General features: G+C 43.3%; 1 protein-coding gene across 2 annotated transcripts in view; it reads left to right on the plus strand.

The window, feature by feature from the left end:
* The window catches only part of nr5a2 (nuclear receptor subfamily 5, group A, member 2), a 72755-nt gene that overhangs the window by 22757 nt on the left and 23899 nt on the right, over positions 1–26099 (plus strand). For both annotated transcript variants that reach the window (XM_078168845.1, XM_078168846.1), the window contains exons 5-6: positions 17908–18027; positions 24154–24301. In XM_078168845.1, the coding sequence (XP_078024971.1) occupies positions 17908–18027; positions 24154–24301 (268 nt within the window). The remainder of the gene's footprint in view (positions 1–17907; positions 18028–24153; positions 24302–26099) is intronic.

Here is a 26099-nt window from a genome sequence, read left to right on the forward strand (position 1 = left end):
AGAGGGAAGGAAAGGAGAGTGGATAACAAAGAGGAGAGGTAAGGGAGAGAAATATGAAAGGTGATGTGATGGAGGGAAAGAAAAGACAGAAGATAAAAGCAGAGAGAGATGAGAGGTAAAGAAAGTCAACAGGAAGGGCAGGAGGGCAGGAAAGGGATGAGGTAATGCATGTAAAACATGGAACAAGACAGGTGATACAGTATTTCACTGCTGTTTGCAGTAAACCAGATCAAAGGCTGAATAAAATTTCACTGCAGTAGAAAATACTGAGTCTTTTACTGTGCACATGTTTGCACAGATACACCTCACAAACTGTACTCACACCATTCTTAATTTGGGCATCCTGTTAGCCGAGAGGTTTAAGACCTCTGTTGCACATCATCCCCACCTTTCTGTCTTTACATTTTCTTCTAGCTGGTGACTATTTCCTATCAAAGAAAGGCAGAAATGCAGCATTATAATAAGAATAAGTTGGTAGGACTACAGTGTCCTGGCATTGGCTTAATGCCAAATTTAAAAAAAAAAAATGTTTTAAGAATTTTTTAAGATATTTTAAGAAATATTTTTCAAGGTTAAGTTGTCAATTGTTGTTAATTTAAAGTACACTGTTAAATTCCTGATTTGATTACTTTTTTTTTACATTTTTCAAATTTAAAAAAATCTATTTAATTTGCTTTTGTAACTTTTTTTTTTTTTTAGATATTTTTAGATAAAAATAAAATAAAATAAATAAATTTAAATAACATCAAATGTTTTTTTTTTCTTTTTAAATTCTGTGCACCATCCTTGGCAGATATTTTCAGACATGTCCTGGTCATAAATTCTCTGCCAACTCAAATTTCAAATGGGTGTAAAACCTCACAAAATTCACAGAAATCTGCAACAACCTTAAAAAAATTGAATAAATGAGCATTTTATAAGCAGTAGAATTATTTACAACTCTGACTCCACTCCACCAGTTTATTCCACTCCTCTAAGCGGCCTGCATGTCAGTCAATCACACACTATGACAGATCCCTGGGGTGGGGCCAAGAGGGGGGCTGATGTTCACATCTCACACCTGAATATTCTCCACTTATAGATTTACCTGAGTGAATAATGTAAGGTCCTCTGATGCGCCCCACTCTGCCCTGCTGCATAATTTCACCCCCCTCCTCACCTCCCCTCTATCTACATCCATAAATATTACATGAATTTACTTTGGTGAAATTATACTTACACCACCCGCCCGCCCAGTTCAGACTGGAGGGCTTTTTTCTACAGTCTTAGTTATCCTCTTTATACACACACACTCACTCATGCACACACACTTTTTTTCCATGACCTATCCAGGAGCAGTTTAATTTTCAAGGTGCAACCAAGTGTGTGTGTGTGCATGTTTGTGTGTGTTGGAGAGCGGAGGAAGGGGGGTATATTGCTCCTGCCCTGCTTTGACCGCTGATTGCCCCTTTTCTTTTTTTCTTCACACCCCATAACTGAGTGGAAATTAATAAGCCGTTTTAGGCGTGATCTGTGAACCCTGGGAAGTGGTATATCTATACCACCTTTCACATACACACACATACACACAAACACACACACACACACATAGATTCAGAGCCTCGGGCTGCAATGTCTGTCTTGTCATAGAGGTCAACAATCTCTCCCCCCCGCAACAACCTCCCCTCCCGACACCCCAATCCTGACAAACTGCAAGCGTGATGGGGTTGGCGGCCACACGCAGTTGGCAGAGATTTGTAACTGTGTCCCTGGTCCATTGCATTTGAATTATTCGGCAGGCTGTGTGGCACCCCCCCAACACACACACACACACACACACACACACACACCATAGCATGCTTGCTTTACCTTAGTTGGGAAGAAAGAAGGTGTAGAGAGATAAAGAGGGATGCAGGAAAGGAGACGGGGAGTTTAAATGAGTTACAGAACCAGTAAGGAGAGAAGAGCAAAGACTGTGACATGAGATTGAAACTGAGTGGCAGGGAGAGAAACTGCAACAGAATGAATGATTTCGAGTGAGAAAGTGACCATATTAGAAAGAGAGGACAGGGCCAGAGATGGAGTCAGAGACAGAGAGCGGTATCGCAGCGAAGAAGGAGGGAGAAAAAAAAAGAGTTGGCCATGAGAGATAAAGAGCAGTAGAAAGAGACAGAGGGAGAATATGAGAAGGAGATAATGAAGGACAGTGAGAGAAGGACAGAAAGAGGGAAATGAGGAAGAGAGCAAGGTGGGGGGGTTAAATGGGAAGATGAACACTGGGCTGCGAGAGGCAACGACCAAGGGCAAGAGGAAGAGGAGGAGGAGGAGAGGGAGCATGGTGAAGGACAACAGGGGAGGGTGTGGAGGGAGGGTGGTGGGGGGGGTGAAAAGAGGACCGGTAGGTTGGGGGTGTGTGTGGGGGGGTGTAAGGGGGGAACAGGTGGAAGGTTAATGGGCCTGGAGCGGATCCACCAGACGCTCTTGGGCTTGATATATGGGCCCGGGGCCTGGCGCGGGGCGTAGGCTTTCAAAGATATATTATTTCATTTGAGGAGCAGCACCATTCTGGCCGACAACCCCCCCCCCCCCCCCCCCCCCCCCCACAACCCAACCGGCCTCACCCCCACTTCCACCAACACTCCACCACAGACCAGCATTTGTCCAGTGATAGATGACAGCCGCCCCCCCCACCACCCTGGCACACACACGCACAGATACACTTACAGTATTGTCCCCCCAACACACACATTGCCCCTGTGCAATTTTTTTGTTTTGTAGTCAAGAGACTTGTCTAAATTTTCACTCAGTTCAGCCTTTCTTTCTTTCTTCCTTTCTTTTCTTTCTTTCTTTCTTTCTTCTTCTGTTTCCTCCCTGCCTTACTCCCCCCCCCCCCCCCTTTCCCCTCTGCTGTCAGTCTTTCTCCCCGGCTGCAGGCCGGTCTTATGGCTGCCTGTGTGTTTTTTTAAGTTGCTATTTTAGTGGTAACAATATCTGTTTGATCAGTAGCACTGGGAAGGAGCAGGAGTTTGGGGAGGGGGGGGTTACGGGAGAGGGAGAGGGTGGTGGGTTTCACAAAGGCCTCTTTTCATTCATAAATTATTGACCATTGCGCAAGACATCACTCTCTCTTTTTCATAAATACTGTAAACCCCCCACCCCACCCCACCCCTGAGTTTCTTTTCAATACCAAATGAGAAAAGTGGATTTTGGGATCTCTTTTAAAGACAGTGTGCTTCTGTCTAAAAAAAAAGAGTATAAATCAGACACAACAGAGGCTGTTCTGTACCTGGAAGGCTACAGGTTGACCCTCCTGAATGTGTTCCCTATGTTAAATGTAAGCATGTGGCACTACTCCCACAGGTCCTGCAGGTGAAGCATGTACATTCATATGTGTCTGGTATTTGAAAAAGTTCCACTGTGTGTGACAAGATAGCAATTGCAGACACGTGTTCAGTGTGAAGCTCTCGTGGCGTCAGTATTTATTTCCTGGCATAGCCAAAGTCTGCATTTTCCAATAGCATCTGCCATGCTTGACCGCAGGCAACCACTGATCTGACAAAAATCAAACTTTCCAGTGTCCTCCTCACGTCCCCTGATGGTTGTAGACTGAGCTTTAAGATACAGCCTTTCCAAATACTGGAATGGTCCCGTAGGTCAAACCCCAGGGGACTTCAGCAGGCCGGAAGGAAGAACAGGAAACTTGTTAAAAGGGAAGATTTAAAGTCGCCCGTCCCAAAGGAGCGGCAGCCATAAGGAGACGACGGGGGTTGGGAGGTTTTAGCATGCGCAAAGTCTGCTCATCTACTTGTTGCTTTGATGAGGGATGAAAGGCTGTCATGAAGTACGAGTTTACAGAGCTCCGAGCAATGATAGACTCAACTGTCCTCAGCAACGTTTCCTCTTCCTCGTCCTTCTTCAACGTCACTCGAGGAATTTTTTTTCACTGTTTCAACATTTAGCTGAAATTATCACTCACTGTGTGAGAACAGCGAGCAGGTTGTACACTTAGACACTGACATGACATGCTACTGCTGACAGATGGACACTGTTGCATGGGTCAAGTGTCTGCACCACCCCAGTAAACCTGTAGAAGAGATGTGGGGGTTTTTTAACTTCCATCTATACTGCCTTCCTCCACCTCACCCTCCCCTTCAAAACCACTGCCACTTTTTCATTTTCAAGCAAGTTAACGCAGCCTGATTCGCATTTGCGAGCACTTTGGGCATTCGGCAGGAGAAAGAGCAGGTTGTGTTTAAGTCTTGTTTGAGGACGATCAGGGTAAAAGCCTTTTTTATTGGCAGGTCATGCTGCTTGTTAAGACGGTGATGCAGGTGACTAGGCTGTGCTGTTAGCCTCGGCGGCCCCGAACTATCACGGTTGTTGTTTCACAAGTTGACAACAGTCAGTCAAATTAGTAGTGAGAGAGAGAAAGAGAGGCAGAGATTGAAAAGCAGAGAGGAAGTGGGAATGAGAGACAAAGAAAATGGTAAACAAAGTGGATATAGGGACTTGATTTAGTTGGCCAGGCTGCTAACAAATCAACTCAACAGCGTGCAAACACTTTACACACTCCACCAAAGTACAAAGCAACTTTCTCCCTTCCCTCTCCTCCTCTCTGCCGCGCTTACAGTTATGAGCCGTGTTAAATCTACAGTTTATGCAGGAACCTTTCCAAAGTGCTTCCCATCAGAGACCCTGCAAGCCCAAAGAGTGGTGCTCACAGTTTGCGGCAGCAAAGGACAAATTAGAAGTGATCCTCGTAAAAAGTATTGTTATCTGCGGGCGGGCTCGGTGGCTGAGGGTGCCGATATGTTGTCAGTCGGGTGGTAAATATACAGACAGAAGTGCCGGCGTTTTGCTTCTAAATAGCTCCGGGGTATAGGGTTTCCTGGAGGTCAGAGGGGCTGAGGTGTGGCTGCTGCAGCCTCACACCGACCCTCAACCCCTAAACTAAACTCACCACACAAAACTATGCAAACCTGTCAGCTAATTTGTCTTCTTGTTTTAGCCAGCCTGCATTTCGTCTTTGTAAATGAGACAATTTGGGAAGTATCAAAGCAAAAATGGCTGCAGAAAGGGCATCCAATTAGTGGTGACATCTTTTCACATATTCACATAGCTATATTATAAAATTATAGCCAGGTTTAGTGAGGAACAGTAAAAAAACAATGACTTCATTAGACATATAAGGTAATTAATGTTTAACAGTATCTTGTGTATCTTAAGGGACACTGAACAGCAGTCTTCAGACAAAGATTTTGTCCCTCAAACTGCTCTCTGAAACACAATGCTTCAACTGGCTTTTCAAGTAAGTAACAAAAAAACCCCCACAAAGAGCCCCCAGCTTCTTATGTTCCGATGTTGCGTGGCCTCAATTATCTGCGTGTAATCCAGCCTGCCTAGAGGTTGTGCCTGTGTCTGCCGCTTTCGTCACCGAGCTGTCAACAGTTGTCCCCCAATGTCTATTTTTGATGCTTATTTACGGCTTGTCTATTCTGGACAGGGAGTGGGGAAGCTTTGGGGGTGGGGGGGGGGGTGTCGGGGTCCGAAAGACAATAGACAAGACAGTGGTGGAGCACAGTCGACAGCTTGCCTTCTAGTTTTACACTTAAAGAGTGGAGGGGTATTTATATTCAACCGGGAAGGCGGGTGATTGAATTTGCACAGCGATGACTGATGCATGCAGTGCACAGGAGTAACACTAGACATTGTGGTTGTGTTGTGACGACGAGCGAGCGAGAAATTTCATGGGGGACGCACGCCAAACAACGACCCAGCTGAGAAAATGGCTTCAGCCCCGCCGGCAAAGTAGGACAAAGACACCTGTTCCCTATCCTACTTTAAGCGTTCCTTTCTTCACTGGTTTTAATTTTGCTCTTGCGCTCCTTATTCTTTTACACTACATCAGGACTTTTTATGACTCTCACACCATTCCCTCTTCACCTCTCAATCTCTTTCTCCATTTCTCCCAAAGTGCCATAACTGCAAACCTGGCACGAGCCACGGATAAATGATTCCATACACGTGAAATAAAGGCATGGCACTAATAATAGGCACTACAGTCTTGCGTTCTTTAAGGATTGCGCCCGCTCAGTAGGGGATGAAAAGAGGCTTTTCAAGCAAGCTGAAACAATGACGAGCAATAAACCAAATATGCTGAAGGGGGACTTGCTGAGCTGAGTGTCGACAACACCGTTAAACTTCAAGAAATGAACCAGAGATGCTGAACAGAAACCAAAAAAGACAAGGTTTTCAGGTGGCAAGCCGCAGTCTAACCTTCCCTCAGGCCAATACTTTATACGCCACATGTTGCACTGTACTTCCCATCAGCGGCAGCACCACTAGGCCTCATACTGCCACAGCAGTGCTATAGAGAGACGTGTTTCTCCTAATACAGATGCATTCGTGGCAGTTTCTGTCAGACGAGGCCTGGAGATGCACTTCAGGGAGAAGCGGGGCTCCATCTGTTCTGCGGCGTTGTGGTTTTGATGCCTCGTCTTTCCTTGTACTTCGACTGTTTACATATCACAGGACCTCCGGAAATGCTCAATTAGCTAATTCAGATATTTAATTTGTGCATCAAGGGCTGTGATCCCAGTGATCTCTGGAGCTGTGCCACATTTGGATGTGGATTCACAGCTGTCTGCTCTAAAAGCCCACCACCTAAACCCCCTCACAACCCCCTGTCAGAAAAAAAAAGCACACCCGTCCCAGCGCGTCAAACGCTAATGGGAATCTGTGTCTCCCGCCTTCTCAGACAGAAAGCACCACTGCATCAGTCTCTGCATTTTAAAACAGCTTTGGCTGTCTAAGCTGTATTAAGGTATACTGCATATATGTGTTTAAGTGGGTATATAAGTGTGTAACTGTGTGTGCGTGTGTGTGTGTGTGAGAGAGGACTGTCTCGACTGTTCTAAATAATACAAAAGGGGGAAGCCTTTAGCCTGTCCTCTTTGTCTCCTCTCCTTGTCTTCGCTTCCTCTTAAAGGACAGGCAGCCAGACGAAGATTATGGGCTCATTTCCCACTATCTGTCAATGAAAGTCACACAGACACACCCAACTGTACACACTCACACACGTGTACATACGTGCATGCTGATAAATCTCCTTTCTCACTCACAATCTGACAGTCATGACCGTATAATTAAGTGAATGAAAACCCCACTTTTAACCAACACACACACACACACACTCACCTCCTCACCCCCTTATATTGCATCCCCTCCACCTGCCTTTCACACTCAGCACACAAACACCAAGTCATAAATTGCAGCATTAACTCAAATAATGATTGCACGGCATGAAAATTCAATGGCTGGGGCTTAATGCCCAGGAATCGCCTGGTAGATTAAGCTCTGGGTGTGTGTGTGTGTGTGTGTGTGTTTGTGCGTGCTTGGGGAGTCTGTAGCGGGGAGGGGGTGTTGATGGATCAATAGGAGTTCTATGATCAGCACCTCCCAGCCAGGAACCTTATAGACAGTCTCAGTCTACTTGCCTAACTCATTTTACATTTGGATGGCATGCATTTTCTCCGTCTGCAAAGAGGAGAGTGGAGTGGCGGGAAGGGAAGGGAGCAGGAGGCTGCACGTGGATGTGTGTGTAAGTATGCAGGTATGGATGTTACTGTCAAGCATTTGTATGCACGAGTCTCTGTGTACGTATCCAGGTCTTGACATAATTGCATCCGTTTGTGTGTATGTGTGTGTTTGTGTGTGTGTGTGTTGGAGTAAAAGAGGAGGAAGGGTTACTTTTGGGAGATGCCATTCCCTGGGCTGCATGTGTATTAGTGGTCTAATGTTCATGTGAATAATTGATTAGGGCCTCTCTGTTTTTGATAATTAGTTGATAGCTTCTTAGCTCTAAGCCCTGAGATTTCACGTGTGTGTGTGTGCGTGTTGGGGGTGTAGGTAGTCCACTTCTGAGGTATCCTGAAAACAATAGCTCTGAAAAAGAAAAAAGAAAAACTCCTTCTCCTCTAAGCCATGCACTCATGGATTAACTTTCTCCATAAATGAGGCAGCGGTACATACATTTCTTTCTCATAACCTCATTTTGTTTTCTGGAGTTCTCTTTCATGTTCTGCCTCACCCACGAGTTGATCCCAACTGACGGCGTACCACCAGGATTGAGATACACCTTCTCGCACATATAATATATGATTATAATAAAAACCTGGCAGACGTTACCTAGAAAGTTTGGAGTTTGTACATATCTGGTAAACAGACCAGCAGACAACAATAAACATTGCATGCATGAAAAGGTATCAATTGAAATTCATGCCTGGCCTCTCTCTCTGGTCCGTTCTCTTGCCTTATTGATTTTCCTATCTTTCATATGCTTATGCATCAAGTAAAAACAGAATAGGAAAGTTTGGGCGTGCTTGGTTCATCCTCAAATCTCTGTGCTAATATCAGACAGAGGAGAGGGTTTGTTGCCATCGTCAGCGACCTTGAGAAAACAAGATGTTCTTCCTGCTGCAGCACACAGACCCACAGAGATACTTTGTTTTCCTCATGAATGTAGTGCCGCTTCTTGTGGATTCTCACAGATGTGTGTGTGTGTGTGTATGTGTCTGCATTTTAAGCTAACAACTTAACCTTACGTGCCGTGATACATTATTTGTAGCTGCAACAGCTGTTGTAGCTTCTGCATCTTTGTTATTTATTTATTATCTATTTGCATATTTGTTAAGCACACTGGTCTGATACCATAGTCGGATAATACATTTCCTGTGTCTGCAGTGGCCTAGTATCACTGAGGCTCAGGCAGAGCAGGAAGACCTTATTAGGCCCATGTCTCGTTTCCTCTCGTCTCACAAAGTATCTAGACAAAAGGATGCTGCATAGGATGAAAGGACGGATGAGGGGGGCAAGGAGAGAATCAGGGCATGTCCAATCACTCTTTCTACCACAAGCCTGGGACATGAAGAAGAATGTCAGGATGTGTAGACGGATGAGAAGATATGAAGGTGAGGAGAGGGAGAGTGCACGGCCAATCGAAAGCAGAGTGTTCTCAGGGTCAGAGGTCAGCCTCCCAAGTCTGTTAATGCAGTCACCGTGGGAACCGATCAATCTCAGTGCCGCGGCAGTATCGATCAGATGTGGGCACACTAGCATTCTTTCTGACACACACACACACACACACACACACACACACACAAGACGGCATTCATTTACTCTTACAAAGAGGTTTCTGCTCTCAGTCTAACACACAGTGAGTTCATATGCATTGACACGCTTAGACTCTTTCAAAACAACTTGCCTAATGCTTTCCAGTGAACGCCCTTACAAAAATAATTTGGAAATTCATCAGCAGAAAGAAACTTTCTTCGACACAATTGCTACACTTTACTAGCAACTGTATGCTAAGATGTCTTCTGTGGGAGGAAGTATTGTCGGATTGTTTCCTCAGCGAATATGTATTGAAGCTTTGGGAGCGCGGTGATTGACATATAGCGGAATGACTGGGTTATACATCCAGGTGTTTTTGAAATGAGCTTTAGAAACAGACTAAAACTTTACATTGCAAGGAGCAAAACACATTCTACTTTCCCCACAAAAGACTCCAGAGTTGGAAGAAGACTTTTCTGCAGATGCAAGGCCTTCTTGTGACAATAGGGATATTTTCTGAGCTCACACATGACCTGAGGCATCTCCACGGCTGTTTAGGGACATAATAACAGTCTAAAGTTTCTGTGCCCTCAGTCGGAGATAAACCCACAGGCATTCCACACTATCTGATATGTTGGATTAGAGCTACATGCAGCCAACAAACAGGTGTCAGTGACATGAGATGCTGATGTGCATGTCCACAGTGATATACATACAGTGTCACATACATGGAGATATAGCATACACTCACAGTGCAAATCAGAGGGAGTAGTATCACGCTGATGTTAAGTCTGAGAGCTTATTGTCTTATAGGCAGATAAGCATTAATGCATCTTTGAATGCCTTATGTTTTGTTTCTGATTTTAGTTTTGGGTCCATGTTGGCTAACGATCAATGTGGGTCATAGAGAGAGGTACCTGAGAACTGGCTTCTTTCTCACTGTTGGTCAAATCTAATAAAAATATCTTAAATACTACTGAATATATATTTTAAAATGTGTGTATTAGGTGAATGTCTATCTGACCTGGTGAAAGTCAGTAAAAGGCAACAAGAAAAGAAGAGTTGTTGTTAAGTGGGTGTATTTCATCCTTTTTCCTTTTACATACAAACAAAAACATCCACTATTTCTTTGAACTCGCCCCTCTGTGTAACAACCATAACATGAAAACTTGATGGTACAAATGCAAAGTTTTACCCCTACCAACCTACATGTAATGAAGGATGTACATTACCCATTGTCCAAGTTCATCTATATTCATCTACATATATACCAACATGTTACGTAGGAGTATTAGGGCCGTGCTTGGGGGAAAAATGAGAGGAGGAAGGTTTTTGTATGTTTTTAATTTATTTTTTGCATTTTAAGAACAAAGTATAAATGCTGAAAATAAACTTGAGATATTAAGATTTAAGTCAAACTTTTGAAGATAAATCAAACTACTATCATTAGCACATACCTATAGCTACCTCTACAAAATGTCTTGTGTAGACAAACTGATGAAATTGTTCTTCAGTATTGGTTTTAGTAACAAGAAAACATTTTTTTGCCTGATTAAGGTCTAGTCACCAAAATATTGCAGCATTAAAATCATTATTTTTGCAAGTTAGATACTGTGCGGGATTTTTTTACTAAAAGTTGTGTTCTGCCCATCCCTCTCCTACGCACCTGTTTGGAAATAGAAGTGCAAAGTATTTCTTTGTTCTAAGTAACAAGACAATCACTTCTCTTTTAACACAAGAACACAGTGCACTATTAAGTATTACAGCTTGACAAGATTGTGCCACAAAAACACACAAACTTAGAAGAGATGGCCGCATTTGTGCAAACTGAAATATCTGGTAATGGACAGACGGGTATACGATGTTGCTTGCCACACAGAGAGTATATGTTATATCACAAGACACCATTTCGTGGCCTGGAAGAGCCGACTTTGTTATAGACATTGCAACTTTATTTTCAAAATGGTGTCTTGTGATATAACATATACTCTCAATTCAGCTCTATTCTGACAATAGAATAAAACAGATCTTCCTCCTCTGATTTTTTTTTTTTCAAATGCCTGGCACTAATACTTAAAGTTTAACTTCATTCTTGACATTTTAACTTCATTTTCGAAATGCAAAATAAAAACGATCTTCCTCCTCTTCTTCTGCTTAGCTCTAATTCTCTTCTGTACTATGTACCGTTATACATAAGTAGCAAGACAAAGCTTTGGCTATCTTTTATTTGCCATTGAAATCACATTCCTTTGATTCATAAAATAACGTCACATTTTTCGGAGAATAAGAAGTTTTTTGTTGTTGTTTTTTTTGTTTTGTATGTCCACATACTTTAGTCAAGTTGCCCTGGCTGCTCAGCTCTAAAGGGAATTAATGGATTCCTGCTTTATTCACATTGTGCATGCACCAGTAGAGCTGGATCTTTAGCTACACCCTCACTGAAAATGGCCGGTAACCAACTGGTGTAAAGCTAGTGAATGACTTCATGTGGCTCCAATCTTCAGCCTTGTCTGCTGACAAAGTGAGTTTAGTTGCTCACTATATTATCTCTAGTATTATCATTCCTCTCCTCACGCCCCCTCTCCCTCGACCAGCAGCGCCACCTGCCACCTGCTCATTTTCCCAGAATTCTTATCACCCCGCCAGCTGCAGGATCGAGGCCCACATGAACTGTATGCCACGATAAACAAGAGCTAGTTTGGGAAGTGGGGGGCTGGGGGTAATGATTTTTTTACTCTCATCCGCCTCTGCAGCGTACGGAGAAGAGCCGGACATAGTTTGGAACATGGACACCTAAAGCTAACCTCTCCCCTAGCAGCAGGTCACATAACTGGAACATCCTGGGGATTTTGTCACTCACTGTGTTGTTTTTTCTGATGGATGTAACTCTATTTGTGGCTTTTAAAAAGTTACGGCTGCCAGCAATGATTTACAGTGGGATTCAAGTGGTATTTGCTGTTTCACGGGTCGATGGTGACCTGTTTTGTTTGCCTCCCTTGTAATTTGGTCTTTGTTAAGACAATAGGAACGGTACTAAAGAGATAAACAGACTGGTGGACTGAAACAGACTGATGGTAAGATTTGAGCTCAGGTCAGCAGGGCTGCGTGTGCTTTCGGAAGGAAAATAGCAACCACTCCATGATTTCTGATACATTGATGACCAATTAGTTGAACAAAATCCTATTGTTTGCAATGGAACCCCACACTGAGACTCTCCTCAATTAAATTACCAAACTATAAACTGGAAACGAGCTACAGTACATTCGAGCACGACATAATTAAGTGTTCGCAACACTCTGAGAACAACAGGCGCTGTTCTAGGTGAATTAATGCCTGTTCCCAGGTGAATATGGGGCCTGTTTGGCTCAAGGCGAACAGATGCCAAGACAGGACTGCACCAAAGGATGGCTGCTAGAGACGCACAGGCATTGATGTCAGCTTCAAACCTCACCTGTAGTACTCGGAGACAGCATTGATTCTTGTCCAGCAGAGAGAGACGGAAAGATACAAGCACAGCTATTGTTTATGTACAAGTCGTTTGAGGCAGATAAACTCGTGGTCTGTTTGTGTGTGTGTGTGTGTGTGTGTGTGTGTGTGTGTGTTCTCCCCCCTGTGTTAAAAAAATAGCATGCTTCTCTCCATTCATTAAGGCTCCACAGAAGGAGATTCCATTAATCTGTTCATTAGGCCACATCAAAAATGGAACTACTTATTAAAATCAGATCCAGCTGTGTACTCTCGTTAAAGCCCGCCGTACCGTACGAAGCTTAACAATGCTCGTGGCACTAGACCAAAACCCGGCCACAAGAAAGGGGGGAAAGATTCTACTACATTGGCCTGTTTTGACTCAACACACCATGATAATTGCTCTACTCTTAGCAGGGGGCTATGAATAAACATTACTTTTGTCAGCGAGCATCTGAATGCTCCATTTCCAATTAATTTACATTTACCCAGAAATGGAGGGAATATCTGCTCTTAATCACTATGTTTTATTTTCTCAATTTCCCCCAAGTCTTTTCTCATTCTCTCATTCCCTGTCTGGCACTTTCATTCCCCCTCTCACCCACGCTCTCTTTCTTTTTCTACCTCTCTCTCTGGAAAATCCCATTAATCTCAGCCAGTGGTTTTGAACAAAAGCTATGGGCTAAGCGATTGATCCTGGCATTGATCCCACTCGCCTGAACGATCATAAAGGTGTTAAATTGGTTTCTTGGAGGATATGTATTTTTCATTGCTGGCTGCTGCAAGTAGAAGTTCCTGCTTGGAATTTCTCTCATTTCTTTAACCAAACACTGGTGATGATATTAAAATATTAAATAGATCACACCTTGAAAAAGCCTTAAATGTGGATTTTGAAGCAATTTCTTGGGAGTGCAATTTCTGCGTCGGCATGACCCTTAGAAGCTAAATCCTTGTAATGAGTTTTGCTGCATCCAAGGTAGAGACTTGGGATTGTCTAAATGTGTAACGTAGACACAAAGGTAGAAAAACTGTTCTCTTATGTTGCTGCAAATTCTTCTGTGAATTAATGCTGTGAAACTAAACTGGTACATTTTCACTCCAAATGCAGAATTATGGTTTCAAACCACAAAACGATTATGTGTCATTTTTACACTGAGCCATGGCCAACTGACCTCAACTCAATGAACTATTTCAGAGAAAGATTTTTTTCATAGGTAAGCATTTCACGAGCAAGACTATGGCCTGTAGTTCAAGAAAGAGAAAGAATTATATGAATCTGCACCGCATTTGGTTGGTTTGCAGTGAGCATACAAAGACTACAAAGAGGCTATGAAAAGTATTTAGCAGCATTGGATATAACCTACCATTTTCGTAACCTTGAGCATGCTACTCCTGTGAATTAAAATATGAGATAAAATCCAATATTATCCAAAAAAAGAAATGCCTTCCTTTCAAAGTAAGTCACATACAGAATTATATTTCTAAAGTTTTCTATTTGGCAAATTGAATATCGCCAAGCAAAGCAATTGGGGAAATTTGAGTTTGGACTCTGTCAAAAAAAATTTCTTCTCTTCAAGGCAGTAGAGGTGCTCTAATACATCAGATCCACATGACAACTGTAGCATGATTTTCTTTACAAAGTATAGCTTTGATAACGTATTCTCCTTAATTTGACTGATCCTTCCAGTGACGTATATAGAAGTGTTTACTTATAGATGGTGATAAATATTGTCACTAACCCTTTAATGAACAAACAAAAACAAAACAATCTGGACCATGTATCATCCTATCCTATCAACCCTTTTGCAGTCTGTACACAAGAATGGTGTAGATGAGCGTGTGCACACAGTATAACTACAGAAGTACGGGGGAGTGCAATAGCTTGTCAAGCTATGCAAGGGCTTTAATTAACAAAATCACAGATGCTACTTAAAAAAAACGACTTTGAGAAATGGCGAGCAATGTCCAGATCTGTGTGCTATTAGTGAGCGGGTAGAAGACATAAACAAGTGCCTAGTATTCAGCATACTGTCATATTTTGAAATTACAAATAAGTAAGTCATGATATTTCCAATACAATCAGTTAAGCCAACATTAAAAAAGATAAGAAATAAGACACTGAAATAAGCCTAAGCAAAGTAGGGAAGTGAAAAACAGTCAAGGAATAGCAACACAACAAGTTTGTTTCCTACTGAGTTGACATCACTGGAAACAATAAACTGGCAGTTATCTAAACTTTCCACAAGCATGTGGCAAGATAAAAATTAACCGACTGAATAAATCAGCTGTTTTATTGCTCCTTGTGAGTTGATCAGACTGCTCATGTGAACTTTGTAGTGTCATAGTGGGAATAAATCAAAATGAAAATCAGCCAGTGTTTTACTGACTGTATTGGCTGCACAGAGATAGCATTCAGGACCTGCTTGCATGAAAACACAAGACAAAGTGCCCCGTCCAATCCATGTCAGAAAGTTCATATTATCTAAGCGAGCAGGCAGCAGATCTTGTAAGATCAGGCGCCATGAACGTTGCTCATTTGACAGAGCAAAGGAAGAGCTTGTCAGGGAAACAGCTCGTGTCGCTGGCACTTAAAAGGTCAGCGAACTGAACCCCAACCTCTGGCCCGCCCTCACGCCTGTCTGTCTGTCACCAGGCCCCCCATTTCCAGGCGGGTGTCCCCAGCCCTCGTCTTGGCTGCTATCACCCGCCGTCATCCCCTCTGAGCTGTCCCCCTTTGATGACCCAGGCCTCTTGTCAGAGAAGAGCTTCCAGGCAGGCAGAGTGAGGACAGCCCTTTGATGAGGACCCTGACACTTGCCAGCACCACTGACATGCAGGGGGGTCCTTTGAAGAGGCTGGGCCTTACATGTACCCATCCGTCCTCACACACACACACACACTGTTACACGTGCTTCCAGGGTATGGGGAGAAATGAAGAGAAGAGGATTGGGGCACAGTATAGAGAGGTCCCTCCTTTGACTGCGTTTCTTGCACTCTGATGGTTTTAATGAAGGCATTTGAATTTTTTCATTCTATGCTTGAGTGCAGAGAGCGACCACAAAAAAAGATGTATAGGACGGAGGAGCAGGGAGACAAAAAGAGTCTATGTGGCTATCAAAAAAATGTTGCAAAAGGTCACAGAGGCTTTGTTGTATTTTGTCATTTGACTTTCACTTAAAACAGACATATGGGAGATATAAGACATTAAAGACTGGATACTTTTGGATTTTATTTGCTGCATAATTCACTCTACTATTTATCTGCTATATTTTATGAACAATTTTTGTCAGTGTAGGCATGATAGAGGCATAATGAGCCACTAAACATTGGTACTGCTTCAAATTAACCCTAATAATTTAACAACAGACATTTTTAACATTGTTTAATCACCTCGATTCTTCATGACTTTTCATGAACTTGCTTATAAAATTATTTTTATCTCACAACATGTTTCAGAAAAATGTGAGTAGTGGGGTCTCTGATAAGTACAATACATTTTTATTTGCTGTTTATCTGTGATAAATTGATTGACAGAACTTTTTTACAATGCAGCTCTCCCCCTGCCTCTTTTCTTTGTCTGTAAATAAAGTTTTGGCAAACTTATTTATTTCACCTATCACCCATATCACATAAAAATCATAAAGTTGTTTTGAGCATAAAAAATTAATTTTATGCATCCTGGTGAATTTGTATGCACCATTTTTTGCCTTTTCTGCATCTGTTTACAGTGCAAATGTCTTTCATTTTGTGAAAATTAATTTTGTGAATTTTAATTCTCTGCTACTTTCATGTTTAAATTGAGGTGGGACAAATGCACATGTTCTAAATATTGAGGGTTCATGTCCTCTGTTTCCCCCCTGAAATCTAAAACTATGGGTATCATGTTTCTACATATTGGATTTTAATGAGGTCAGGAGCAAAGCAAACTTAATTATTATTGCAGAATCCCTGTCTGGGTAATATGGTTGGTTTCTGCATACCGCATTCATACAACATAAATCTAGCAAGTTATAACCCAGAGACAACTATAGTCAGGCAGCCCAAGTGTTCATGTCCTACTGGTGCTGTTTTCTTTGGCTTTGCCATGTTATGTCTGTCTGAAAGGCAAACAGACATTGTTTGACACCAGCCCCCAAACACCAGTCATAACAATTCTAATCAATAAGCAATAGACTTCAGATTTGGCCACAGCCACTGCCATGTCATACAAGGTAATAAAGTGTTTGGCCTTTGTTGGCGGGGCTACAGTTGTTGACATCAGATTTTCACCTAAGGTCATCAGAGATTTCAACAAACACTTCACTTTGCAATTTCCAGACAGCACAAAAAGAAATTCCTTTCAGCAGTGTTCAGGCTGCACCTGCCTGCATCGCAGACTTTTTTTTTTTATACCATCGATCCACATTCTTCACACTACAAGTTGTGGTTGACATTGGCAATGAACATCACAGACCGTTCTCACAGACTCAGAGTAACAAAGCAGTTCACATCCAACTGCAAAACCGCAGTGTGCCCAAAAAGACACATTATTTCCAATGATACCACAAAGAGGACAATGTTTGTTGATAGGAAAAAGGGAGGGGGGGGGGGGGGGGGGGGGGGGGTGGAGGAGGAGGAAGAATGAGCCTCTCATACATTTTCCTCATTCCTTCTTGCTCAATGTGGCCCTTTTTGTCTGCGTTTGGCTATGTGGAGTAATGATTAACACAGCCAGGCATGGGAAGAGACTAACAGTTACAATGGAGGGGGTTGTTTTGGTGTACAGAACTACCGATTGACCTGCCTGAGCTTCCCGAGCTCACCTGGCAGGTCCCTGGGAGCCAGCGGCTGGCAGTCAGGAGGAAAAAAAAAGGGGCTACTTAATCATTATCATCTGTGGAATCACTCAGAAATGGCTGGCAATAGGCAAACAGATAAACCTGGCAACATTGTTAAATCAGGCACGTAACAAAGTGCTTAACTGAGTGTGGAAAGGTTCACATGAGAAAGCTTTCAAGTGTGTACAGGGGGACTTTTGAGCTTTGTGTAAGGTTGAAAAAATAATGCCAGAGGTGCACAACTGATTGACCTGTGAGCAAGCTTACCCTGCAAACAGCTGCCTGTGATATTTACAAGCTGCCGAGGCTGACACGGTGCCACCACAACCATTTGGTTTTTATCCTGTGTTTGTGTGAAGTGTAATCTATCAAAGGGCACGTAGCAATGGTAGAATGACATTTTCACGGACATTTGTAGTTTATATTTGTGCAGCTGGATGCACACCATGTTGATCTCTTCATGAGCTTTCATTGTTTTGTTTGTTCTAACTCCCACGAGTTAAGTAGTTACCCTGATGTGTTTATTTCTCACCAGGTGGACGACCAGATGAAGCTGCTGCAGAACTGCTGGAGCGAACTCCTCATCCTCGACCACGTTTTCCGGCAGGTGATGCACGCCAAGGAGGGCTCCATCCTATTGGTCACTGGCCAGCAGGTGAGTTGGTTAAACCCCAACCGAAAGACTTCCAGCTCCCTCTACCCTTTTATTTTTCTTCTAAAACGCTGCCAACCACGCATCACTCGCTCCCCAAAGGACTCTGCAACACCTCAACATCTCCCTTAAAGCCATATTGATCACTCAGCCACACATGAGTCCCTGCTTCATTAAAAATAGATTATGCTTATTGATATATACTAATGTCACCAGAATAATCAATTTAGCATTTTTTCTCTCAGTACATGAAGACTGCACCAGCGAATAAAAAAAACTCTCTGTTATGCATGTTGCAGCATAGTGAGTGGGCGAACAGATAAAGAATGTGGCTAACTGTGTGTATTTTGTTTTACCGGGGCCCTTAAGGAACCTGGTGGGAGCTGATGCCTGAGGCCCAAATGGAGGTCCTCAAAGCATCAGGATACTGTGATTCTGCTTTTTGATTCATACACACACTCACAAAACACACTGTCAAACAGTAAACACACAGGCATGCAGGGAGATCTCCTTCAGCGTTAAGGGATTTTCATAATCTCATGCACACACAAAGACATGAGAGTGCTCATCATGAATATGCCTCTGACCAGTGGCATGGCTGTCAGTGAGATGAGAAGTCATAAATTATAGATTGGCCGGCTCTCCAAAACATTGCTCTTCAACAAAATGTTTTACAACAATAGATGCTGGTATAAATATTGTAGCAAGGCAACTGCACTGTATACAGGGAAGCCCTGCTTTAACACCGTGATTCTGAATGAAGACAAGGTCGAGGGTGGATTAGAAGAATAGATAAATAAGCAGTGGTGCTACCAGTGGTGAGTCGTTCAAGCTGTGGTAAATAGTACTATCATAGTGGGAGTACTATAAGAAATATCTACTTGGCTTTAACAAGGTGTTTGCAACATGTGATTCAGAGTCTGGGGCGGGATTGCTTGCACATGGTTCTCAACATGGCTGAGCTGGCGGCTAGCAGCTAACAATGCTGATTGCACGCTCTGAAATTAGCACCCAGCACCTGTCAAATGAAGGCACATTGTTGGCAGTGGCCAATCGTCAGGCCATCTGGCACTTTGTCGTAACTAAAAAGATGTGCACATACATACTATACGCAGCCACTCATTTAGCGAGTTTGTGGAATACAAAAAAAAATACTTGCCTCCCACAGTGACAGGTAATAAAAGGGTAATTTCAGACACTGGAGGGTGGAGGTAAGCTTCCGACATTACAAAGCCTGCATATCAGTTGCAACCACCATATAAGCATAGTGCGGAGCAGCAGTTAAAGCTAGCCAGTGGAATACACTCACAGGAAATGACATGCGCTAACATGCATGTGTGGCCGGCATGGCTACCACACTGATTACAACACACACAGAGGGAGCGTGACTTCATTCTCTGCTCAGGATGCCATTACTCCATTTTATCTTTACGTAGTTGTTTGCTGCCATATTGATATTCTGAATGTTGCATACAGCTCCTTTAAGTCCATCATGCCAATATGCACATGAACAGGTGAAGAGAAAAAAGACAGAAAAGGACAGAGGAAGAGCCAAAGAGAAGGAGACATATTGGGGTAACAGGTGGTGGAGAGTGGGTGAAATAAGGTAGGAGGACAGAGTTAAAGTAGTATCCACAATAAGGGTAGGAGGAAAGGGAAATAATGGAGAGGAGAGAAGTAGGGGTGATAGAAACTGATTGAGGCAAAGGTTAAAGGGACGAAGGGGTAAAGACAGGGAGTGAAAAGGAGGAAATCAGAGCAGAGATGGAGGACAGAGAACCAGACAACGTGGCTGAGAGGAGAAAAAGAGGTCTGTTGAGAAAAGAGAAGGAAGAAAGAAGGAAGGCTCAAAGGGAGAGAGGAGTGAGGAAGGAGAAGAAGAGAAAAAGAAGGTGGTGATACAGACGACGGGAAGAAGGTAAGGAGGTGCTGACATTAAGAGAGACAACATGGAGAAGAAGCAAATGACAAAAATGAGACAGAAGATAAGTAAGGGCAAACTAGAGAGGTCAGGAGGAGAAAATAAAGGTGGTAGGTGACATGAAGGGAAAGAGAAGGAGATGAAATGAGGAGGGATCGAGGAGGAGATGATGAGAGCAGTATGAGGAGACGAGAGCAGTAAGGGGAGGAGGGGCTGATAATCAGGGGAGGCGCAGGGCGGCAGTTTCGTTTGCATACTTTGGTTAATGAACAGCTGGTGTGTGTGTGTTGGGGGCAATAGGGAAAATGTGTGTGTGTGAGTGGGTGTGTGTGTGTGAGGCTCTGAAACAGTTCATTATTTCCTATTATTCTCTGCCTGGCCAGGGGTGACAGCAGAGCGATAACACCAGGGATATTTAGAACACAGTAGCAGCATTACCCAAAGCAAATGCTACACACACACACACACACACACACACATAACCAATCACATAATGACTATGTAAGACAAAATACCACGTAGTTCTTGGCCACATTGGTCTTTAATGTGCTAGTAACTTAATTGTTACAATATGCTCATGATATTGATTCATGGGATATTATTAAGTATTAAGTAGGGCTGCCCCTGACTAGAATTTTCCTAGTCGACCAATAGTCGTCATTCAGGGCCAGTAGTCGACTAGTCGCGCGCATGTTTACGATATTAATTTGATTATTAAATTATATATTTTGAGCGGGGCAACACAATGGTTTGAGTTCAATAAGTAACATTGTTGACACTGTGCTACATTACAGAGAAATACAAAACCGTACTAATGAACCTTCGTTAATATAGGCCTATATTTTATCTACAAGTGCACGTCACACACTGAGCGAGCCGCCTGTTAATGACGCTGTCGGCAAAGCAGTAATGATTGTGCTAAGTGGCTAATGGGCATGTAGCTACTGACATGTTTCAGATGATACGTCATGTTTGTAGTCGACCAATGAAGATGAGTTTACATATCACCTTGGGTTCGTCCTTCACCTTCTCAAAATGATCTCACACTTTGGATTTCCTGCCCGACATGTTATTAACTAGCCTGTGTAATAACCGCAGGTACCAGCCCTGGAAATTAGGGGCGGTACACATGCCGCATCTTAGGCCTATTGTCCATGGGACAGATGTAAGCTCTGGGTAGCCCTGCACTGAAATGATCAACTTTTCTGTATTCATCAGACTGAATATTTACGGAAGAGGAGAACGATATTTATCGGCTGTGACTGGTTTGTAACATGACTCCTGGCTGACTGCTGAGTGTGGCCACTTCCTGTGTCTGTCCTTTCAAATTAAATTCCCACATGGTACAGTCATATATTTTGATTTATTTTGACAAGGTTTGTTGTTGTTTTTTGTTTTTGTTTTCTGCAACTAAGCAACCAATGAAATCTTTCCAACTCATGACCTTTCTGGTTGACTATCGTTTGGTCAACTATTAGTGGGCAGCCCAATGAGAAGTGTGGAAAAAAATTATAGTGAAAGCTTCTATGGTTGTCACTGTTGCCCTGTCATGGTCAGTGAGTTATTTGTAAAGAAATTCCCTTTTTTTTTTTTTAGAAACATTTCTTTCATTTTCCCTATGTAGTTTTAAATAACTTTATAATTTTCTACGTCATGTTTCGCTAAATTAGATAGGACAGATTTTCTTGTTAAGACAAAGTCCTTGTATATTCTCATTGCATTGCATCCTGGTCTATCATCTGCTATTGTGGGTGTCAACATTTGTGTCTTTGTCTGACTGTGGCTGAACCACACAGACAGGTGCTGTAACAAAAGGGATGAGTGCATTGTCATGTTTCAGTAACAAGGCGCATCAGGCCTGTAACATTGTAAAAGAAGTTTTAGTTGATAAAGTTTGTTTCAGGAACATCTTGAATGTCCTCATGTTGGCACATTTTTCAGATCTTTTTATACAAAATGTGACTTAAGGACAGACGATTTGTACAAATGGAAATCTGGACAGATGTTTCTACTCTTTCGCTTTGAATCAGTCACTTGCTGCACTCATACTACCCTTTGAAAAGAACTCTACGGTACCGGCAGATTTACTGTTACAGCCTGTTATTCAGTTTCTGTCTTCTGTCTATTTCTATCATCCTTACATTCCTCGCTTGCTAATTTCTGTCTTTTTCATATTTTTCCATCTTTCTCTGAACTGCTGCATGTCGTCATGTCACCAACAGCAGTGAGGAATGGCCATGAGTGTTTTGGGTTTTTTTTTTAGTTTTGTGTGGAAGAAAGGAGGCTTATTCTTTTCCCTGTCACAGGATCAAACGCACTGCATAACTTGCACGAATGCAAACATGAAATGACAAAGATTGGACTGAACTGTTGAATGATTAAGCAAGGCCCCACAGCTTGGCAAGCGAGTTTTTCAGTATGAAAATCCTGATGTTTTGATGGCACAACGCTCCTGGTGTACATGAAATTCAAATGAAGGAGAAATGCAAAAACAGAAGTTCCTCGGCTGGCCGTAGATATCTGTGCTTTCAAACAAGGTACATTTTCCATCCCCGTCTTCGACGCACTTCAAAGCCCTCTACCCATCAAACCCATCTCATCTTCCATATCCATCTTTAATGTTCTGCTAAGATTGTTCATCGTATTCATGATGGGTTAAGATTCGAAGGTTTACTCATATATTTACTCTGTCTCTCCAGGAGGGATAATAAAGTAGTATTGATTGATTGACTGATACGCAGGTCACCAGGGTTAGTGCTAAGTCTGCTATAGTGACATTATAGCGTTTTTTCCTCTCTCTTTTTACTTAAGGCTAGAAGGCAATAACCCAAGGCATCACCATCAACAGTCCAATCCTTCAATGAAGTTATTTCATGCACAGTTGATTTTATGTAAATTGATTGACACCTTGGAAGGGGGGCAGTGTCTGCTTTTCACCGAGTCATAACTCTTAACCGTCTCGAATGTGGGAAGAACAAAAAAGAGAGGGACAAAGGAGTTAAGGATAAATCGGGAGAGAGGTACAGTAGTGCGGTAGAAGAGAAAGGAAAGAGGAGGAGACGGGAGAGAGGAGAAAACATGATGTATTGTTAACGTTTACTTTACTCCGACCCTTCCTTTCTTCAGACAGATGAAAAACAGGCTCCAATCATCCTATTTACACGATAAATAAATTCCAAATCCAGGGGTGTTTTTAATTGCAAATGGAGGCTCGCAGGGACCCTCTGCCTCCCTGAGCTTTAGGAACTGCGCACGCCGACATCTACCTTACCCTGAAAACCCTAGCACAGTCAATTATGGTAATGAATTGTCAATAAATATAAAAATTTAATATGGTCCTGCTTGCTTTGAGTGGCAGCTAAGGACTGTGTGTGTGTGTGCTGTCGAGACAAATGTGCTGCGGCTGCAAATATGCACCCGGAGTGTTTGAAAGGAATGTGTTTGTGTGTGTGCGTGTGTGGACAGATGGGTCAGACCCAAGAAAAATGGGTTTATTGGAAGTCTATCTATCTATCTATCTATCTATCTATCTATCTATCTATCTATCTATCTTTTGTCGTGTCTCGGCATGCATTGGTTTCCTTGCTGTATAGCGGAGCACAGAGAGAAGAGAAAGTCAAATCTGGCAGGTCTACTCAGTTGGAGGTGAACTCCCATGCTCTCTCCATACGCCCACAGCATGTTGTCATAAAAAACTGTTAAACTGCAAAAACCCATTCCCCGCAGCTTCTCTTACACGTCCACCACTGTCTCACACTCTGACAGACAGACCAAAGCTTTTGACTCTGTGTTGAGAGCTCAGTAGAGCAGGTACTGGGATGAAAAAAATCAATACATGAAGCTCATGGCGGTGATGTGTTCAGGGTACAGTCGTGTGTTGTAAAGTTGTCAATCATTTTTGCACAGTAGGGTTTTGGATTTACTGGTTAAGATAACCATGTAATGGGCAGAGATAAGCAACCAAAAGACTAACAAAAATCCAAAGTCAGACAAAAGGCCCAAAAGTAAGAGAAGAGGCTAATATCTATTAAGTCTGCTGCATCTAAACATGCTGAGTTATTTATTTAGCTGGCTAAGAAGCTATAGCAATCTGGATATTCAATTTTAACATCCATGAATCAAAGAAAAACTCCACAGGGTGCCTTTAATCCATGTTTTTTCAGCCATCAGAGCATCTCTTTACATCCCTCTCTCCCTGCTTATTCCAGGTGGACTATGCAGTGATTGCGTCACAGGCGGGAGCCACCCTCAACAACCTGTTGAGTCATGCCCAGGAGCTGGTGGCCAAGCTACGCTCCCTGCAGCTGGACCAACGGGAGTTTGTCTGCCTCAAGTTCCTGGTCCTATTCAGCCTGGGTGAGTCTTTGAAAGCGCTGAAGCGGGAAGATGTTGTTGTTGTTCCTGGCCCCTCGAATATGTTGCTGCTGCTGAAGTAGGAGTAGGGGATAGCAGGTGACAGAGAGAGGCAGGAAGGATGGGTAAGAAAGGAAGTGGAAGTAAGAAACGGAAGAGAGGGAGGGTCTGGAGATGAGGGGAAGGAGGGGGAGGAGAGGAAGAAGGAGGGTAGGAAGGCAGGGACCAGTGGTCTGGAAGGGGGGGGAAAAGAAAGTGAAGGAGGAAGGAATGAGAGGATGTGTGGTCCTCTTCCAACAGAAAAAGGAAGAAGGCAGGCTTTTACACACAACTGGAACAAGCTGTGAGCAGAGCTGGTGGGGTGAGAAAAAGTGCACAGGACAGTGAGGATGAGGACTAACAAGGGGAAAGGAGTGATTTTTTAAATCAGTTTAAAGAGGATTTTTAAGTTTTCACTCTCTTTTTTTAGCTGTGGTGGGTCAGAGAGGAAGTAAAGGAGCTGGGGGTCAACTGAAGAGGGGAGAAGGGAGGAAGGAAATGATGAGAAGAGGGAGACAGGAAGATGATGAAGTGGAAGAGGGAGTGGGAATTGGTGGGAAGCAGGTACCGTGAAGTATTTGGGATGGACGGGTGAGAGGGAGCTGAGGCTGGGAAGAGAGAGAGGGAGCTTGGGATTTTGGACGGGGGGGAAAGTGGAGGGATAAGTAGCCAAATGAGTTAAGGGACGAGGAGAAGGGGTACAATGTGTGTGTGTGTATGTGTGCGGGTGCGTACGTGCGTGCACTCAGATCCCAAAGCTGCTCTTCACTCTCTAAGCCGAGGTCAGACACTGCCAGGAGACTGTCATCTCTGTCTCTTTCCTAACAAGTCTTCAGCAAATGGCCTCAGAGGAATACACACACACACACACACACACACACACACACTTGACCAATCCTATTTTAACATCCTACATTACTGAAGCCAATGATGTCAAGGTAGCTTCGCTCAACCTGGCCCCTCCATGGCACTGAGAGCAGCAGTGGCATACATATGATGAATATTCTGTTCATCCTTAGCTACCCCTCCCTCCATCCACCTGTAATCCACTAGGGTCATGCTTTCACTTCTTTACCTCCTCTAAACAAAGAAAGAGGGACTAATGAACTGCTAGGCAAAAGCGCGCGTGCACACACACACACACACACACAGCGAGGTGATCAGGCAGGATTAATGTTTGTGTTAGTGGTGTGGTTCAGCGAAGGGGGATGGATGGATGGATGGATGGATGTTTGTGTGGGGTTTTTCATGGGGCAGGGGTGTTGCTGGGGCTCAGGGTCTAAATAATTTGGCAGAAACATCATCCATAATGAAAGGCTCACCTGAGGGATGTGTATCGCCCCCGGCAGTGCCTGTTCAGGCCTCCCCGCGAAAGAAGCCCGACACAGACGCCGTAGAGCTGGCTGAGGTGGGCGGGGGGGGGGGGGGGACTTGTGCAATGTAAAGCTGGGAGATTTAGAACTGATCTGACTAATATCTCGTACAGCTGAACAGAGATGTGAGGCTGAGATGCATACATTTACCTGAGGGGAGAGTGCATAATGTGTGCAGGTGTGCCTTCACGCATCTGCTTTTGAACCACAAGCAGAGCCAATTAATAAGGATTGTAGTGAAATGAGGCATGAAAGTAGCTCTGCACTCACTGCCGAACTAAAGGATTCACTCTCCCTCTTTATTAGCTTCATTTCATCTCTAACACTGGTCACTGTGCTCTCAGCTGGGGCCAATATTAACAGGGTGTATTCATTATGATAAAAGTTTT

Source organism: Epinephelus lanceolatus, chromosome 6, assembly GCF_041903045.1.
Source record: "Epinephelus lanceolatus isolate andai-2023 chromosome 6, ASM4190304v1, whole genome shotgun sequence".
Lineage (NCBI taxonomy): Eukaryota > Metazoa > Chordata > Actinopteri > Perciformes > Serranidae > Epinephelus > Epinephelus lanceolatus.